The following is an 18,065-nucleotide window of genomic DNA, read 5'->3' on the forward strand; positions in this document are numbered from 1 at the left end:
ATGCCAGCAAAGGCAGGCTTCCCTTGTAGTAGCTACATAACCTTGGCTAACCTTTGATCGTGGTAAATTAATTCTGCCATTGGTATGAGTGGTTCAAGAGAGTGCACCTGAGCTGGGCCTATCAAAGACTGTGTAGCCATACTGTATGCCATTCAATATTACGCATAGGTAAAGCCCCTTGTTGAGATTGCTGGACAAAGTGAGAAAATAGTTTTTTGGGGTTTTTTGGGGCTATGTGGCCATGTTCTGGAAGAGTTTATTCCCGACATTTTGCCTGCATCTGTGGCTGGCAACTTCAGAGAAGCCTATGTATACTGTTGGGTGAGAAGAAGCGATTTACACGTCAATCTGGGTATTGTTGTTGTCGAATGGCAAGGTCGCACACACATATATATATATATATATCCCCCACTCTCTTCCATGCCAGCATTCTCCAAAGATGCCATAAACTCTTCTAGAATAGGGCCACATAGCCCCCAAATGCCCACTATATATATATATATATATATATATATATATATATATATATATATATATATATATATTGTGAAGAACACATTGTGAAGAAACATGACCGTGGCAAGACTGGATAGGCATATTGGGGGCCACATGAAAGGAATGGTGTTGACATAACATTTCCCAGCCTTCCGAAGGTGGGTTGCATTACTGGAAGGCAGCACCTTGGCTGAGCCTGCTCTGCTGCTGAGGTAAACGCGAGGGCTGAGTGGCTGGGTGCGTTTTTTAAAAAACCGTTAGAACCGTTACATTTTAAAAAAGAACCCCTCCTGAGATTGCGAGTGCTGCGAGGCCCCGCCCCCTTCGCTCCCTGACCGAGAAGCGCCCAAAGGCCTATCGTTCGGGGAGCGAACCTTCGCGCGGACCAATGGGGACAGAGCGCGCGCGCCTCCCCCGCAGCCTTTGTAACTGACAGTGCTTCCCGCCAATTCTAACGGCCGCCAGGAACAGGCCGCGGAGGGAAGCGCACCGGCCAATCGCGAGCCGGGGTCGACCCTGAGCGATGGGGGCCCCGCGTCCAATCAGAGCGGAGGTAGGCGGGGCCTCATTCTTCACTGGGTTTCCTCTCCGGCTCGGTTTTTACCCCCCCTCCTCCTCTTCCTCCCCCCCTCGCGGGTTTTTTCGCTGCGAAGAAAATGGCGGCGGCGTCTGCGACGGCAGCGGCGCCGAGCGGAGATGAGGAGAGATTGTGAGTGAGAAGGGGGTGGCCTGGACTGGACCATCGAGGCCTTTGACGCGGGGGTGGGGGGCCCCTAGACGAGACCATCTGCATCGTCAAAGATGGGAGGGAGAGGTTTTCAGCGGGTCTGCGGCCATTGGGTGTTGGTTATGTGTTTTCGCCTTGGCTCCTTCCCCGCTCGCGGGCTGCCCTCCCCTCCTCTTCCCTCCTGCGCGCGCGGGGCCCCTGAGTGCGTCACAGGCGTCCCCTCTGCCCAGAAATGGGAGGGGCCAGCCCTCCCGCCAGGAGGAGGAGGAGGAGGGGGCCAGGGAGGCGGAGGGCGTGGCCCCCGAGGTGGAAGGAGGGGGCCCTGGGGTCAGGGGTGACGCTCATTGGCTGACGCCCCTCTGCCCTCAGCTCCCTCCTGGGGCCATCTTAACTCCTGGCAGCAGGGCCCTCCTTGGGCCAGGGGTGTCTACCTCAGTGCCTGCCCCAGCTGTTAAAGGGTGCCATTGGCCATTGGATATCGGGGGCCCCTGTGGGGAAGACACACAGAGAGAGGGGCAGCCTGGTGGAGTGGTTTGAGCTTTGGATCTCATTCCCATTTACCAAAGAAAATAAAGCCAGTTTGCAATCCGAATTGGTAGGCCAATTCAACAGCGGAGCGTGGTTCCCACTGCGTTTAAGAACACACTCATCCCTCCATATTTGCGGCTTTGATTTTTGTGCACTTGATTATTTGCGGATTTTATTATTACGTCCTCTCTAGGAATATTTAGGCCCTCCTCCGGTGCAACTCTGTGGTCAACTTTAACTAAAAGTTGCACCGAAAAGACCTAGAGAGAATACTCTGCTAGGCATTAGTATGGTCAGTGTCTGTCGGATGTTGACCACAGAGTTGCAGTGGAGGACCTAGAGACTCCTAGAGAGGTGTCCTCTCAGGTAAAAACATGGCGTTTTTGTTATTTGTGGGCTTTTCCACATTCACAAGGGCCCTGTTCCCGTAACCCTTGCAAATGTGGAGGGACAAGTGTAATAATAATAATAATAACAATAATTTTTATTTATGTACCGCCTTTCTAGAGGATTAAGGCGGTTTACAAAGTTACATAAGCAAATACATTGAAAAATGATGTACATAAGCAAATACGTAAAATGTCACAAAATGCATAACGTACACAAATCAAGATTCCATCCCTCATCCCTTAACTAAAATACAATTGTCAAATTACAATTTAAATTCATTAAATGTTTAAAATAAACAAACAGGTTAAAATTTGGCCTGATCGCATTCCCCCCCCTGTAAAATATAACCCACTCGTGGTTCGTGTTCACAAAGGTATCGGTTCAAAATGGATCCGCTCCAGCTGGCCGCAGGGGAAATTTAAATCAATTCCAAGCCACATTGGGTTCACAGAATCGACTTATCCAAAAAGACACAGAAAACATTGGCGTCAAAAAGAGGCAGATTAAATGGGCCTAGCGCATGCCCCTCCTCACCGGATCGCATCAGTGAATTGATTCAAGTGGGAACCAGGGACGTTTGAACTGGTTCAAACTTATTTGTGATCTGGTTTAAAAGGTAGTGGGAGTCAGGCCCAGGTTTCAAATCCTGGCTTGGTCCTGGTCAAGTCACGCTCTGTCAGCCTCAGAAGATGGTGATGGCAAAGACAAAACCGCCCCTGAAGAACCTTGCCAAGGAAAGCCGTGACAGGTTTGCCATTGTTGCTTGGCCTTGGAAAGCCACTGGGTGACCCTGAGTCAGTCACACTCTCTCGGCCTTAGAAGATGGCAGTTGCAAACCTTCCTCTGAAGAAACTTGCTCAGAAAAGCCAGTGATTGTTTTGCCTTTGCTGTTGCCTACCTTCCAAATTGTTCCGACTTTACGGCAAATCTAAGGCAACCTTTGGAGGGGAGGGGTTCTTGGCAACGTGTGTCCAGAGGAGGTTTGCCATGGCCATCCCCTGAGGTGGAGAATATGCAATTTGCCCAAGGTCACCCAGTGGGTTTCATGGCTGTGTGGAGGCTTGAACCCTGCTCTACTGAGTCGTAGTCTAACACTCAAACTACTGCGTTAGGGTCACTGTAGGTTGGAAACGACTTGAAGGCACACAACATTAGCTGTGAGGAGGCTTACTTTCAGGTGTCTCTCTCACCAAGCAGGCCTTCCCCATGCACCACCAAGAGGAGAAGGGTGCAAGGAGTGGCAACACTGCCCTCTCTGCAGGTTTTGTTCTATGGAGGCTTGGGTACTTTCCTGTGGACATACAACTGCTCTGATCTACTTGGTTTTTCTGGTGAAGTAGCAGGGAGGATTGGGCCCAGTCCCACCATCATGACACCCAGTGGATCTGTGAAGGGATGGGCACAGGATAAGGTAGCTGCTCTTGCAAAGAATAGCCACCTCTCGCTTGCTCACCTGGGTAAGACTGGTGGATGGGATTAGTCTACTTGGCACTCACCTGCACCCATCAGTTGGGTGGGGAAAAATAAATCAGCAGCAGAATACAGGCAGCGGATGAAATTCATCCCTGCCCTCTTGCATGTGATTTTTATAGCTGAACTAGAAAGCTTGAGTCGAACGAACCCGTATACCAAGTTTGACCCTCATTTGCCCATATATGAGATCATATGAGCACTAGTTGCTCTGGGCTGCCTATCCTGCAAGTCTAAGTACCAAGAAAAGGAGATCAAGGTAAAGAGAAGGTAGCCTTGCTATGTATGGTCAGAGCAGGAGAAGTGACAGTCACCATCCTGTGCAGTCCAAACCTCCCTGTGGTGACTCACCTTAACACAGTTGGTTAGTACATCACATCCATGGCCATTCAGAAGACAATGTGGACCCAACAGCTTTCCAGGTGTGCCAGTCTTTGTGTCTTGTGTTGCCAGAGCCTTAATGTTAACTGGCCTGGCCTCCTGCCCTCCCCTCCCCTTCAGATGGCTTGACATGTGATTTAACCTGACCTCTGATTTTGTATATGCCAGTCATTTGTGTAATATTTAGGATATTTCACCTTGCTGCCTCTTGTCCATGGGGTGTGCATCATTTATGTCAGGTACTTGATTTCACGTAGTGCTTTTGTTTTCTGTTCAGTGTTCTTGCAGAACTGCACATAGCAGTGTTCTGGTATGGTCTTAATTTTTCTTACATTATCTTTTTGGATACCATGGTCTTCCCCAGTGTAATCTGATGACAGGGTACTTCTCACATCCCTGTTTTGCCAGCCTTTTTGCCTTTTCACTGATGTTCACATTCCTGCATAATTTTGGCCAGTGCTCTAAAGCAAGAGTTCTCAAACTGTGGTCCTCCAGATGCTTCAGATTTTTAACTCCCAGAATTCTTGAGTATTGGCCATGCTTTCTGGGAGAATTCAAAGATGTAGCCATGTTAGTCTGTAGAATCAGTATGCAGAGAGATCTTGCAGCACTTTTGAGACTAGCTGAAAGAAAGAAATTGGCAGCATGAGCTTTCGTGCATCTGAGGAAGTAGACTGAAATCTACGAAAGCTCATGCTGCCAATTTCTTTCTTTCAGTTAGTCTCAAAGGTGCTGCAAGATCTCTCTGCATGCTTTCTGGGAGTTGAAATCCAAAATGTCTGGTGGACCACAGTCAGAACTAATGCTCTAAAGGAACTTACTGTCTCCAGTTAGCATGGGCAGTAGTCCAACATATCTAAGGACACTGAGTTGGTGGAAGCTGCTATAATGTCATGATGTTATCGTTATCACTACTTTTATGTAGTATTTACCCTATTCATCTTGTTGTTCTGCCTTAAATAAGGCATAAATCAAGGTGTGTTGTTTATATATAAGATCCTTGCCACTTTTGTATTATTTTGTTTGTATTGGTATTGCAGGTATATCCTGTCTTCATTTGTCTTGTCCACAAAACTAGTGCTGAAACCATGTTTTAATATCTCTATCATGTTTTGATAATACCACTCTATAGCTGCTGGGATCCAACAGTTGCTCAAAAGGCTTCTTATTTAGGACTCCAGCACTCTCAATTTTATCTCTACTTGCCATATGACAAATCAGGTCCCCTGTGCTGTTACACTCTTGTTTGACAGCACCTTGCTTGGCCAGTGACATCCTTGTCTAGTTCATGCCAGTGATCTGTGTTTATGTGAGCCACTGGAGTAGGGTAGGCATATTATTTGTCATAACTTCTTGTTTATAGGTGGTATTTCTATCCATCCGATCATCCACAAACATTGCATCATTGCTAGGCATTGTGAATATATAACAAACATATGTTACTTATGGATTTGTGCTACTTCTTTACATACAAAATTCTACCCCACTTTATTTTGCATCAGGCTCCAGTTGATGCTTCAAATATATGTCCTGAAGCCTTAGCTTATTGCATAAGTAAGACTTTGGCATGCAACAAAGGGTGTGACTTCTTATGAGATGTTTGTAATTCATGAGATTTCTAAGGTGCTGTGTGTTTCTAGTCCCCGTTATTACTGAACGAAAATGGTAAATGTTAAAGCACTTTCACAAGTGAGAGAAAGACCACATGTTTGCAGCTGAAAGATCCTGCAAAATTGGCTCTGTAAAGTGGTAGTTTTGGGTCAGGGAGTTAACATACCAATCAGTGTACTAAATTGTAATACCATATTGAATGAATGCGGCTTTTCAAACTTGTATTAATGTCTTAGGGCCAAAACACACTGGAGAAGTAATCCAGTTTGAGACCGCTGTAACTGCCCTGGCTCAATGTTAGGGAATTCTGGGAACTGTAGTTTTGTGAGACATTTAGCCTTCTCTGTCAGAGAACTCTGGTGCCACAATAAACTACAGTTCCCAGGATTCCCCAGCACTGAGCCAGGACAGTTAAAGTGGTCTCAAACTGGATTACTTCTCCAGTGTGTTTTGGCCCTACATAGGTAGGCTAATGTTGGCCGCATTCCCACTTACAAATAAATCACTTTGTGATCCGAATCAATGGATTAGTTCAGCAGCGTGGTTCACACTACATTTGCACCAATCGCATTTTCTGGCTGCAAAATAAAATAAAATAACTCACTTGTGGTTCACATTGACAAATTAATCGATTCAAAATGGACCCGTTCCAGCCGTCCAAAAGGCAAATTTAAATCAGTTCTGCATCTGGTTCACACTTGCGTGGAATCAATTTATCCAAAAAGATGTGGAAAAAATCAGCATAAAAAGACGCAGGTTAAATGGGTCTAGTGCACGGCCCTCTCTCCGAATCGCTTTAGCGATTTGGTTCAAGTGCAAACCATGGTCATCTAAGTCGATTTAAACCGATTTGTGATCCAGTTTAAAAGGGAGTGGGAATGAGGCTGTTGTCAGAGAAGTCTATCTACTCTTTCAGGGGACATAGTTTTTTCCCCCCAAATTAAAATTCTAATATGTTCTGGGTGGGAAAGACAAATTAAGACCATGAAATTGCTCTTTTGTGAGCACTAATTTGTAAGTGCTGATGATGTCAGAAGGCGTATAAAATGCAAAAACTATTTACGACTTGTGTGATTTTGCTAAGCATTTCTCCATTGGAAACCAGAGGAGTCATGGACTCATAGTCTTTATTCCTCAAGGATCCTAATCCTGTTTTTTACTCTTTGCTTTCCTTTCCTTTTCTGATAGTTTACAATGATATTATGGTGTCACCTGTGCTCAGCTACGCATCTTAAACCCGCTATTTTGACTGACATTTAGATTGATTTAATAGCACTATCATAACCAGATCATTTTATCTTTGTGTGGTGACCATCAGGATTTGACTTACTTCACTGAAATGTTGGCTTTAACCTGGAGTGAACTTAGGTTCTTCTTTATAACAAGCCATCTGACCGGTTTTTGGTGGTTCCAGCCCTGGGTTTAAGATGACATAACAACAGTGTATGCTCATACTAGCCTGGTTCCTATATTTAATTTATTTCAAAATGTTTGTAAAGTGCTTTCATTTATGAGGGATTTAGAACAGTTTACATAAAATTATTAAAAAGACAAATACGATATAGGGCTAAAAAATCACAATGTAAGAAGCATAAAAACCATTCACCTGTTAAGCAAAATAATAATAATAATAATAAATGAATGAGGTTTTTTTTGAAAAGTAAAATGTCTGGCCAAATAGAAGTAACTTCATGCCAGAAAGAATGAAGGACAGGGCAGTTGTGTGTCCCTTAGGAGGGTATTCCAAAATTCATGTGCCATTTCAGAGGAGCCCATTTCCTGGGTTGACTGATAGCCTACTGTAGTTTGAAAAAGCTTTTGTTACTGAGATCTTATTAATCTCACACTCTAACTCCATTTCATCAAATCCTGAGTTGGAAGAATCCTAGTTGCTCAGGGCCTATAAATGATTTAATGCCATAAGTGGGGTTGTAACTGCTAAATTCTTAAGTTTGCCCTTCTGTATTAATTCTGCTACATACAAATGTAACATGTATTATTTACCTCATTTTTGTATATTGTATTTTGTGATAAATTGGTAAAGAGCCTGTCTCCATGGATAGTATGCTGTAGGTTTAGTTATACAGCTGTTAATAATTATTGTAGAATTGAGCCACACTAGGATATGAGTCAGTAACGGAGCAACAATTATTGAGCTACTAATACACAACTGTCTCATATATAGCTGTGATCTGGTACCGGATACCAGTAGAAGTGGCTCAGATGGTCTACTATTGAGACTTCTTACCTTGCTTGCTTAGCAGCTATAGTTGTGGAAATCTCTGCAAATAACTTTAAGAGATGCTTGTGTAATTTACAAGAGCAACTTGTCTGTGCTGTTAGCAAATTCTTCCTATGAATGAGCAGTGTGAGTTAGTTGACCAGATCACTCCTGTTTCCAAGTTAAATATCTTGCTCCAGCCTCTTGTGGCTCTTAAGTCTTTTCCTCAGGTTATGGTGTAAATGCTGTACAAACAGCTTTTTCTAACTTTGCACTGCATTGGATTCTGGGCTAAAATGTGTGACACTGGCAGAATGCACAAATATGGATTTCAAATGCACTGAGCTTGAGACGTCACTATTTTTGCTTGCATGTCAAATTTGTACATAGAAACAAACTGAAGTCTTTGTGGCATAGAAATATTGAATCCTTGAAGTTAAAACATCAATTGTGTTCAAGAAAAAAAAGTATAATGTAAGCTATGCCGTTGTGGGTGCAGTCTGGTCTCTGGTATACCTATACTGTAACTCTGTTTTGTAGGATACATGTGGCAGCTTCTGGCAATCAAACTAAATTGTTTGGGAATTAAGATTTTGACAAATGTTTAAATGAGAGATTAAATGTGAGTAATAGCTAAATATGTTGGGGCTTTAGTAATCTAGTCATGATTATGGTCACCATGGTATGAATGGTTTAAACCAATCTTGAAATCTCTAATTTGTATTTGTGGGCATGAAATCTAAGCTTTTTCCTAGTAGTACCAATGTTCTGATTCAACAAGCTTTGTACATAGACCTTAAAATTATAGGGTTTGCCTATTGTGGGTGAAACCTAGAACAATAATCCTGCCTCCCTCTGGCACTATGCCCTTTTGTTACAGACTTGACATATTTGGACTGTATTACTATTATGAGGCATGATGTTTCTCTTTGTAAATATGCACACACACACACACACACACACACAACCTGTATAATTTCTTGTATACATCGCTAGATGAATTGTGTTGAAAGCCTGCAGTGCACAGCAAGGCAAATTTGTCTTCTAACTGGTACTTCCATCTAGGTTTAAATTTAGCCATTTACCTTTTTAAGAATTTAACCACCAACCCCCATTGTACCTTTGGGATTGAAGAGATGGTTTCATGTTTTACCCTTATGATTTTCTTTAAAGGTTCTCTCTTCAGTTCATATGAGGATGAGTCCTTGTTGGCAAAAATTGTAAAAGAGTACCATGTGATAAAGGTGTTCTCATCCTGCATGGTTGAATGTGTGTGTGGATCTGTTTGTCTCTTAATGGTGTCACAAGAATATGGCTTGGAGTTCACTCTTCAAACTGCTTAGTGTGAGCAGTGTCCAAGTGTAGAACTCATCTGTATAACCAAAATTATACATTGGATTCACATAAACTGCTGAATCTTGGAAATTCAAGTACATAATGTATTAGTGAAAGCTAAAGACTAAATAGAATGAATTTGTGTATTTATAACATTTATAATATGCCCTTTCCCAAGACGCTTAGGAATTACCCTCTTCGATCCTTACAACAGTTCTGTGTGAAACTTAAGCTGTGGTTGTAGTGGGGAAGGCAAATGCCCTTAAACTTCATGGGTAAGTGGGAATTCAAACTCAAGTCTCACAGCTCTCAGTCCAATACTGTAACCAGCATACCACATTTGTTTTTGTGTGAACATTTTCAGTAGAAAGATTCTAAATACATTGCCAAGGATATGTTTCCTAGACAAGTTTTCATGGGTCCAGTCATAGCTGGTATTCTCATTCTTCCGATGTGTATGATGGGCTTGATGATCTTGAAGAAAATATGATGAGCGTAGACTTCTTATGGATGGAGCTGATGAGTTTGGAAAGTCTTGGTATTACTGTGAAATAGCAAAGTTGATTGTGTAGTTGCTTTTTTTCTTTTTCTATTTGTAAATATAATGTTAAGGGGGAAAACTTGCAAAAAGTGGAGAATCTGAATGATCTGTGCAGATTTTATAGGATAGGATAGCCTTGCAGTGTTGTAATTGGTATTGGGGAGTAGCCTTATGTCAGAAGACAAAAACAGAATTGAATGCAGGGGATCTCTTTGGGCAGGGATTCCCAAGAGTGTGTTTGACTACAGAAACACAACTATTGCATGCTCCCAAAAACTATATTCCATGAATGAGGGAATACAAAGTGAGATTGTTCCCACTAATTTGTGGGTTGAGGCAAAGTATGACGAAAAGGTGAATGAAAGGGTGGGGGGACCAAAAAGGCTTGCGACCTGGCTACCTTGGCAAACTCTATTAGGATGTGAGGACTTGTGACTCAAGGCTGTCATTCTCCTCAGATTCTGGTCTCTCAGGATGGGAGAGAGAAATGCATTTCCCCCCACTAAATAAAGTTGGAAACTTGATTCACTAGGCCTGATCTTCTAATTTCTCCTAGTTACAAGGGAAAGAAAATACTCTTCAGAAGCATGACTTAGGTCTTTAACAATTGGTGCCTACGATGAATCTCAAACAGATGAGCTAGAATAGGTATACAGTTGGCCCTTCGTATACACAGATTTTTATACTGTACACAGATACAAGCATCCACAGTTTGAAAATGTTCCAAAAAAGTATACATTTCAAATATCAAACCTTGATTTTCCGTTTTTTATAAGGGACACTATTTTGCTATGTCATTATATTTAATGGGACTTGAGCATCCACGGATTTTGTTATCCACGGGAGATCTTAGAACCAAACCCAAGCGTATAACAAGGGTCCACTGTAGTATTGTTTGCTTCCATGCTAGTCATTTTCTTCAGATTTACATCATTTGTTCATTTAGTTGTTAAGGAGAGTCAAAATGACATTGCTCCCAGGCTGTTGCATTGCTGTGCTTTCCAGGTTGTCCTTTTCTTTATACCAACAATAGCTATCACCAAGTCTTGTGGTGACAATTCTGTCTTTGAATGGAATTGTAGTGCCACCTTGACCTGGATGTGGTGGCAAAGATATTGATTCACTTGTTGGGAGGCAGGATCTCTGTAGATGATAACACAACCTTTCCACTCTGGCTTAAATGTCCAGGTTTTAAAGTGCCCCTTGGTATCTGCTGCGGTTTGGTTTCAGGACCTCCCATGGACAGCAAAATCTGTGGATGCCGAAGTCCCATTGAGTACAGTGGCATAGTAAAATGGTGTCCCTTAGATAAAACAGCAAAATCAAAGTTTGTTTTTAGGAATTCATATATTTTAAAAATATTATCAAGCTGTAGATGCTTGAATCCATGGATAAAAAATCCGTGGATATGAAGGGCTGACTGTACTGGCATTGCCTCTTTGTCCATAGCCAGTGTTTTGCTTATTAAAAAGAAAAACCCTTGCTTCCTCTGTATTCCAAAAGATTGTGCACTTGTGCCTTTGTTTTTTACTTTTGTAAAGTGCAATTGTGCTAATAAAAAATAGAACATAATAAACGAACAGACAAATGATGGGATTGCTCTGACTACAAAGAGGAAACAAGTCATTAAAGGGTCACTAGCTAGCAGGCAATGGGAAACAACTAATTAAAGGGCATATTTCAAGCAAGGTAATGTGTACTGATCTAGTAATGAATGCTGAAGCCTTCTGCGTAAAAGTGTTTAAGGTTTTGACCACGGGAACAAATATTGGAGGATTGTATAACAAATACAGCATCCTGACTGTTTTGAAGGCCGACGAATAGCTCAGCTGTCCTGTGGGACCTTGGGTGGAACAGACCATGCTGTCTTCGGCTTGTCCTTGTTAAAGGAAAGACACAAACTTTAGCACAAGCTGAAATTTCTGACCTGCCTCCAAGGATAGCTCCATGAAGTTGAATTGTAGCGCTACAGTAGTCCACCTGAGGAAGTTGGGCCAGGGGTCTACTGAAGTTGGTAAGGACAGACACTAAATAAAAGCAAGAGAGTAACCAGGTGCTTGAAGTCTCTGGCCTTCTGCCCAAGAGACATTGATGCCTAGTCCAGTTGGGATTTTAGTTTATTGAGTTTTTTGGGGATCTGTTCTAAATATGCTCATTATGTTTGTTTGCCTACTGCTTCGTCTGCTTGTTTAGGCTACTATGTTCTTAACGCGTTTTGGAGCAAAAAAGGCTACAAAGCTTAGCAACATCAATAAAAATTCCTAAGGAGCAGCAATGGCAAGGTAGATGTTTTCTTTGGGCAACGAGATGACATTTTGCTGCTGTGGCTCAAAGTGTCCTGGAGTCCAGCTTCGCCTTAAGAGTGTAACTGTGGTAAGTGTGGCTGGTTGGCATACTTGTTCTGTGGTTATTCTTGTTGGCACATCCAACCGCTTAAACACCTGCCTCTCTCCTTTTCTCCTGCTGTTTTTGCCTCTTTCCCCACCGTTTCCCTATATCTGTAGACTCCGAAATGTGTTTAAAAGAACAGCTGTATTGCAGCCATCAGTCTTTACAGGACAGTTTAAAATTAATGTGAAGAGAAGGTCATTTAAATGTTACAGCTTGTCCCTGAGAGGTTCAACTACAAGGAGATTGTGGTCCTGACGTCTAATTTTGTACCTTCCTGCTGGGTTGTTTTGACGCCCACCTCTGCGTATGTGACACATGCTCCTTGGACTGATGTCCATAACTGTTAGTCTGGGAAGGGCATGGTAAGATTTAGGAGTTTACTGTTTTGAAACTCATGGCTTCGAGAAGATGCCATTTAGAAAGTGGCTCACACTTTGGGGCCAGTACTGTTGAGATCTCCTGTGTTCTAAAACTGTGATGTTAGCATCTAAAAGCGATAAAATGTAGTGTAGGTTGATTCTTTTGCCAGCCTGGGCAGGCTTGTAATGTAAACATTGCTTTTGGTGCCTAATGAGAGCTGGTGAAGCGCAATAGCCAATGGCCAAGCTAGATGTCAGGAGATCTTAGTACTGAAACAACAACTCCTTGTCAGGTAAAAAGAGGGGTAGGAGAAACTGTTTCAGAAACGAATGGGGCATACAGGGGAATTTATTTGGAAGCTCTTCCCCTCTCTGTCGTACCTCTCTTAGATGGTGTCATTTTTCATATTGAAGCTCTGGTCATGAGGAAAAAGTAGGTTTACCTATTTGGGAGATCAGTTGCTGCATCTCACATCTCTTTCTTTTAGAATGGAATCCTTCCTCTCTTACGTAGTTGGGCTGTTTTATAATAAAACATGAGTTATTGCCTTGATTGTGAGTATTTTAAACATTTCTAAACTGCTTCGTCCACAAGGGATCCAAGAAGGGTGTACATAGTATTTTCAAAAGTGTCATACCACACTGCCACTCCAGTTAAATCATTATTGCAAAAGAAGCAGCATCAGGGCCGTATTTTCATACATTTCCCCAGAATTTGGTGAAAATCTTCCGAGTCTGAAACGTCACTTAAGCTCTTTGGCAAGCTTGCATGGGCTAAATAAAGACAGTTTCCCAAGGCCTATGAAGATATTGGTTCCAAAGCCTGCTTCACCTAGAAAACCTTTTGAAAGGGTCCATTGTACACTATAAAGATCATGTAGATAGCTGTTTTGTTACATGTACATATATTGGAAAACTGCTTGTCACAGGGCTTTCAGACTTTATTTAAAGATGTGAAGGCCTGGGAGTCTGTTTCCCAGAGAAATTGAGGACAGGGGAAGGAAAAAATGTATAACGGAGCAGTGACAATTAAAATGATGAAAGAAAGGTTCATATGCTTAGTCTCACAAAACTATTTCTAAAAGGTCTGTATCAGGAACACATATGTAAGACATGTTACAGTACCTGATCATTACAGTGTGGGATTAGGACTTGTGAGGCCTGGGTTTGGTTTCCTTTTCTTTGTTTGTTTTATGGGAATTAATATTTTATGCCTGCTTGACATTATGGAAAATTAGAGGACAAGAAATATTTTTCTATAAATTACTAAAGTTGATTGTTTCTTATGTATTTGTTTCCCCCTGCTCCTAATAAAGTGGCAAAACCAAAGAGATTCCTTCCATTTCAGGATCTTGTAGCTCCTTTTGTAACAAAAATAAAGATTTAAAAAAAAGGAAACTCAGTTTGTAATTGTTGTTTGAATAAACAGTACTTTTATTATACCAGAACAAATTGGTATACAGAAATAAATATAGAGTTCATCAAAAAGCAAAAACATATGTGTGTGTATGTGTGTACATATATTTATATATGTGTGTACATAATTGTATACATATATTTATACATATATTTATATTTGTGTGTGTGTGTGTGAGTGTGTGTGTACATATATAACAAAGTGACTTTTAATCTGTAAAGGGTGCTCATATCACATCCCCCTGTTTTTCTAGCAGTGGGAGAAAGATATGGGGTGGGAGCATTTTTCCATGGCTTCAAAATTTCCAGAAATTTGATCTCTAAGCATATTTATGGCAAAATACATCTGTGCTGCTTTTATATGTGATAATATATGTGTCTCACCCCTCCCCAACCAATGTGTACTGGTGTATTTAGTTACCTGTTACACAGCATTTTACTCAAAAAGAATGCATAACTGGATGTTTCCAATGATTTTAGGTTTGCAGTGACTCTTGCGGGGTTTGCTGAAAGTTAAAATCTTGCTGCCGTTCTTAAGAGTATGCTTTATTAGAGGCCTATTTTCTGAATGTTTCCTACCAGTGCATTTTTGTTTTTCGAACAGTATGTTTGGGCCACTGGAATGGCAGCTGATGTTTGCTGTTGGTGAGAAGGAATATAGTGTGCATGGCAGGCAGCTGAAAGAGGAGGAAGATCGGCCTGAAAGCAAGCAATAAAAGCTGCGTAAGTGTGCTTGATTAAACCAGGCTTTCAGTTGGCTTTGGCAGCGTTGTATGGATTGTATTTTTGCAGGCTGACTAGTGCCTTAACAATTTCTCCTCTATACTCTGCACCAAGCTTCCGGCCTTGGTGTCTGTTTATTTGAAAGGATCGTACTGTGCTGTATGTGTAGTTTGTAGCTTCCTATTGCTGTGCCATCTTTATCCCTCTGCCTCCCCTTCTCCCCGAACATCTACTGCCACAAATGAGGGTGTCTTTTGACCCATTCATTAATAAGTTGGAACAGGGGCATTTGGGGAACCAGTTAAAATGTTTTGGATTGTTAGGAGGTTATCAAAATAAACAAGTGGAAGATGTTAATAGTGTTGTTTGCTGCAGGACTGAAGGCCAGAAAAGGTTTAGCAGGGGTTGTGTTTATGTGGGTTTTATAATTCAAAGAGACTTGAGGAGACCTTTAATGTATTCAAACCCTTTTTCTGGTTCATTTTTTTTAAAGAATGAGAAGATAAGGTTTGGAAAGGTATGTCTTTCCCTGCCAACATGCTAAACATCCCATTGCTGCTTTCTGTGTGAATGAGACAAACATGCAAATAAAGAAGCAAACTTGGTGGCTCCTCTTACATCTACTTCAGTGGGCCTTCTGACATAAAGTTTGGGAGCCAGTAACATAATGTCAAGGGCTGCTGTTGATGGCATTCCTAAAGTCATGGGGATGCCCTCCGGTGATGGCTACGCTTTACTCAGGAGAGAGGAAAAAGATCTTTTAAAGAGATACTGAAACTGAATCCCTTCAATGTCTTTTCTTAACAGTTGTGTGTTTTATGAAGCAGATTTGTATCTCAGATTTGAAGGTGTGACTGTGCCTTTACAGAACTGCCCTTCCATGACGCTTTATTAGTTTATTATTAAAAGTAAACATTCTACAGGGCTAAATTGTTTAATCTTTGTTTGGAGGATATGTATAAGCACTTGCACTGAGTCATGTCACAGATTAAAACTGAAACTAAGGAAGTGAGGGCTCAGAGCAACCCTTCTCTGCTTGCTCCCCGTCTCAGTTTGTGGTTCAGCTGGTAGTGCATTTCTTTTTCCCTTGCACAATGTAACCTCAGTGTTTGGTTTCTCTTTTCTTCATGTCATAGTTGTGTTTTAGTGATTATCTTTATTTTTTGGCGGGGAAATATATTTATTTTCCCTGTGTGTTCAGTGGGGACAAGAACATGGAGTGATGATGCAATTGTATTTCTTACATGCATTTTCTCAGAGCTAGAACATGCCACATAAATCACTGCTTGCCCCAGTATTCTGATCCTGTTTTTATGGGATGGAGGTTGAAGGGGGTTTGTCAGCAGGCCCCAAACATAGGAATGCATTGGGGGGGGGGGGGGGAGGCAGTGATTGGTAATATGTTGTGTGGAAACAGTAAAAAATATACCTCATGTGTTTCAGCTTTTACATTTCAGCAGAATCTCTAGCCACATGCCCAGCTGGAGCATATGTATGCACTTTTGAAAAATTATTGACAAAAATGCCTGTACCTAGATTCAAAAAGCAACTGTTGTCATTTAGATAGTGTAAGAAACTGTAGTATTCGTTTCAGCTTTTGGGGAAGCTTCAAAGTCGTTGGCTTCAGCTAACAAGTTGCTCTTGAACCCCTTTATTATGCCTGTGCAACATACCATATTTTGAACTTAGTCAATTAAATAGTGTTGAGCTGGCAGAGGGTTCCTGTCGTAAATCTGTCTTTTTCATGAGTAGACACATTATAGTTTGAATTATGGGAGTGATTTGCTGACGGATTTCCATGCCCTCGCTGGAACCACATAACATAAAGAAGGTTCCCTCAGTGGGACAGAATTGTACGGCAGATTGAACTTACATTGACACTAGAAGTGGAATGTAGAAAGGGAATCTGTAATGCATGTCAATGTCCCATTAGAAATATTTGGAGGTTTGATGGCATAGAGTGTTTTGTGGGATGACAACAGCTTAATTTCAGCTTTTGCAGATACAACTATGTTGTGAAAATACTTACTGAGATACTGAAACACTGGAAGGTACTTTTTATAAAGTAGTTCAGAATATGCAATATTATGCTCAACCTCAGTTGGCTAAGGGTAGCAGTCTCAGATGAATTGCCAGTACTGTATAAATGGAGGAATGTTACATAATTCTCCATTGTTGAACATATACAGTGCAATGGCACCAAAAGAGATAGACTTATGAGTGGCACAGAAGAGGAACACACTTAATGGCATATTTTGTATTACCCTGGGCCGTAGTGGCCAATAACCCTGGATCTGGTTCCCCCACACTGACTTAAATTGGAAGCAATTGAAAACTAATTGTGATGATGATGCCAGTTTAGGTAGATCAGGGTGGGCATATACAACTGGTGTGGAATTTAATTAATATCAAAAATAATACCCAGGAGTAGGAGGCCAGGATTTGAATCCTTGCTCAGACATGGAAACCCACTGGGCAAGTCACACTTTCTGAGTTTCAAAGGAAGGCAAAAACAAACCCCCTCTGAACAAATCTTGCCAAGAAAACCTGTGATAGGTTTGCCTTAGGGTCACCATAAGTTGGAAACGACTTAAGGGAACACAGCAACAACAAAGCTGGAGGCCTGCTTCCAATTTTGGTTTCTGTTCCAAAAATAGTAGTTTATGGCTTGAGGCATATTTAAGCCTAAAAAGAAACAAAATGTTAAGGGAGTTCTGGGACTTGGGCACTGGAAAACAGTTAAGGTCTGTAACACCTCCATGATAGTTGATAGCTCTGTGTACATCACCATGACAGAGCATAGGAAGTAGTATTGAGTCAGCAACCTCTAATAGCACACTGTGAGACCAGTCTATAAGTTATGTACGGGGAGATCATCAATCAGATGTTAGGACCTGTAGCTGTTTGGTTTCTTGCCCCATGTTGTGAACATGTTTGGATCATAAAGGAAAATTTAGCTAATAGGAAACTAGGAGAAAAAGCACTCTGCACTCAGAAGGAAAAAGTGGGACAAATCTATCACCTATCATCATAAAGTTCCCAAAAACCGAGCACATCGCTAACACCTCTCTTCCTAGAATCCCAACTTAGTTCATTACCATAAGACTGCAGACACAACCTACTACCAAAGTCAGTTCTCACTAGCTAGGAGTGCTAGGTCAGCATCCAATACAGGCAAGTATAATATATTACACAGAATAACAGTTGTAAATTTCTGTCAAACCCCCCCCCCCAACTTAGTCACATATAAATACTATATCTCTGAACTGTTAATGTCTTGCCTATCTGGAAGCATGGGAAGCAATCTCTTCTAATAAATCCTTCGCTGTACACATGAAATGTCAGGCACTCCAACTGTTTCCACTGCTGGCCAGACACTTAGGAGCACTTTTGCCTTATCTGTTTTTGGCCGGTTTCAGAGTGGCATTGGGGGAGGTTTGGATGAGGCAGAGTCTTCTGTCATGGTTCCTGCAGGTG

General features: G+C 41.7%; 1 protein-coding gene across 4 annotated transcripts in view; it reads left to right on the plus strand.

Moving 5' to 3' along the window:
* The first annotated feature begins 926 nt into the window (after positions 1-926).
* Positions 927-18,065, plus strand: part of MECP2 (methyl-CpG binding protein 2) — a 95,936-nt gene continuing 78,797 nt past the window's right edge. For 2 of the 4 annotated variants that reach the window (XR_006102030.1, XM_042450188.1), the window contains exon 1: positions 1,072-1,204. Coding sequence is in view for 1 of the 4 variants with exons in the window: in XM_042450188.1 (XP_042306122.1) it covers positions 1,152-1,204 (53 nt within the window). In the remaining 3 variants the exon portion in view is untranslated. Of the gene's footprint in view, positions 1,049-1,071; positions 1,205-18,065 lie in introns of those variants that run through there. The other 2 variants (XM_042450190.1, XM_042450189.1) reach the window with 2 other exon arrangements.

This window comes from Sceloporus undulatus, chromosome 2, assembly GCF_019175285.1.
Source record: "Sceloporus undulatus isolate JIND9_A2432 ecotype Alabama chromosome 2, SceUnd_v1.1, whole genome shotgun sequence".
NCBI classification, from domain to species: domain Eukaryota; kingdom Metazoa; phylum Chordata; class Lepidosauria; order Squamata; family Phrynosomatidae; genus Sceloporus; species Sceloporus undulatus.